The sequence below is a fragment of the Triticum aestivum genome, chromosome 4B (assembly GCF_018294505.1).
Source record: "Triticum aestivum cultivar Chinese Spring chromosome 4B, IWGSC CS RefSeq v2.1, whole genome shotgun sequence".
Classification (NCBI taxonomy): Eukaryota; Viridiplantae; Streptophyta; class Magnoliopsida; order Poales; family Poaceae; genus Triticum; species Triticum aestivum.
The window spans coordinates 591,022,871-591,024,740 of NC_057804.1; the positions used below are offsets into that span (position 1 = coordinate 591,022,871).

At 47.6% G+C, this 1,870-nt stretch overlaps 1 protein-coding gene across 1 annotated transcript in view; it reads right to left on the reverse strand.

Annotated features, from left to right (window-relative positions):
• Nucleotides 1-1,372: 1,372 nt before the first annotated feature.
• The window catches only part of LOC123090254 (triphosphate tunnel metalloenzyme 3-like), a 932-nt gene continuing 434 nt past the window's right edge, over nt 1,373-1,870 (reverse strand). The window contains exon 2 of the mRNA XM_044511646.1: nt 1,373-1,861. Coding sequence (XP_044367581.1) covers nt 1,373-1,861 — 489 coding nt within the window. The remainder of the gene's footprint in view (nt 1,862-1,870) is intronic.

The window sequence follows — 1,870 nt, forward strand, 5'->3', positions numbered from 1 at the left end:
TCAAAATAAATTGTCATTAGTGTTTTCCCACAACCTGGGGATCCAAGCAGAAAAAGACCAGCTCGCATGACTAGCACCAAAAAGGGAAGATGAAACCATAATTAGGTATTTAAAGCAGTAACATGAAACACTAAAACTTATAAAATGCAAATAAAAACCGCAGATCTTGGTGAACTACCTTCGATATGAATTCAGAGGTGGCTTACGGTTTTAATCTACCAATCACTATGATGACCATATGACACATAGTTAACTGCAATACTACACGCCCTGCCCTGTTCATCGCTTAGGGCAGCAATGTGGTCACTGGCTAAAGATTAAAAAGATTCAGGCGCCTGGTTTGAACAATAACACACGCCCTCCCATGTTCCCAAAAAATACCATCAACATGGCCACTGGCTAAAGTTTCAGGAGTACCCATTCTTGGAGTCGCCCACTCGAGTCCTAAATGTTTTAGCAAAGTATAAAGTACAAAGGTTAATCATGTGTCGCTGCATGTTTCAGAAATTATATGGTAAGGAATCAAGCTATAAACTCAGGCATACCTTGGTATCTTGGCCTTCTAGTTCATCAAAGATCAGGTTCAGCCTTTCAGGTACCTAATAAGAAATAAGAACAGATTTGTCAGGTGGCAACTTAGATACCAACGATGACCGTGTATGCCTGAGACCAAGAAGCAGCTCATCAGGGAGGTGGGTTAATACAAGAAGCAGCTCATCAGGGAGGTGGTGAATCTAAGGATGCCCATCTGCACCAGAGAGCAGAACAAGATGTGGTGTGGTGAGACTGCAATAACAGGCTCATTACCCATAACCATGTGGCGGACATACGAAATTCAGTTTGTTCCTAGCTACTCCCTCCGTTCCTAAATATAAGCCCTTTTAGATATTCTAATGTGGACTACATACAAAGCAAAATGAGTGAAACTATACTCTAAAATACGTCTATATACATCCGAATGTAGTCCGTACTGAAATCTCTAAAAAGGTTTATATTTAAAAACAAAGGGAGTAGATTGTATGTCCTGTATATAAATGGACCCGAGAGATGAAATTTATTTCTCTCCCCAACCAGACATACCAGCCCCGGCTTCTTCCCAGTGGTTGTCGGATCATGCTCCAGGACAAGATTTTTTACGAGGATTGAAATGCAAACCCTTGTGTTGCTATGCTGCCACCCAAGATAGTATTCTTGGATGAAAGTTATCAAATACCAGAATGTAACAGAACTAAACATTACATTCATGAGATTTGAAATCACTCGCCACAGAACAAGCCTATTGTCGCAAGAAAGTGCTAATGAAACACAAGTTTTATAGAAACCACGGTTTAATCATCATTTGGGACACGGTAAAGACCAACCACAAACCTAGTCACAGAAGCAGCTTCCCGGCCATGAAGCACGCGAACTTATTGCTCCGGGAGTACTCATACGGCACCCCAACCACAGTGAGCAGCCGCTCCAGGACCTCCTTGGCCTGGTCGGGCTCCGCGGTCTCGCACTCCAGCTCGTAGTTTGTGCCGAAATCGAAGTGTGTCTCGTCGAGCTCTAGCACGAGCCCCTGCCCCTTGCCCTCCTCGAGCTCATACACACCGCGGGTGTTCCGGAAGCCGCCGAGGCAGACGAACGGCGCTTTGTCCCCGCCGACGCCGTACTCATAGGAGACGAGCCAGACGATGGGGGAGTCGACCGCACCGAGACGGGCGGGGTTGTCGACGCAGGTGAGGGCGAGGGCGGGGTCGAGGGGCTCCACGACCTCCTCAACGCGGCTGACGCCAGCCTCGATGCGCGGGGGGCGCTTGAGCGTGAGAACAGCGCAGGAGGGGTCGCGGTCGTCGGTGCCGTAGAGGCGAACATCCCGCTGGGCGGC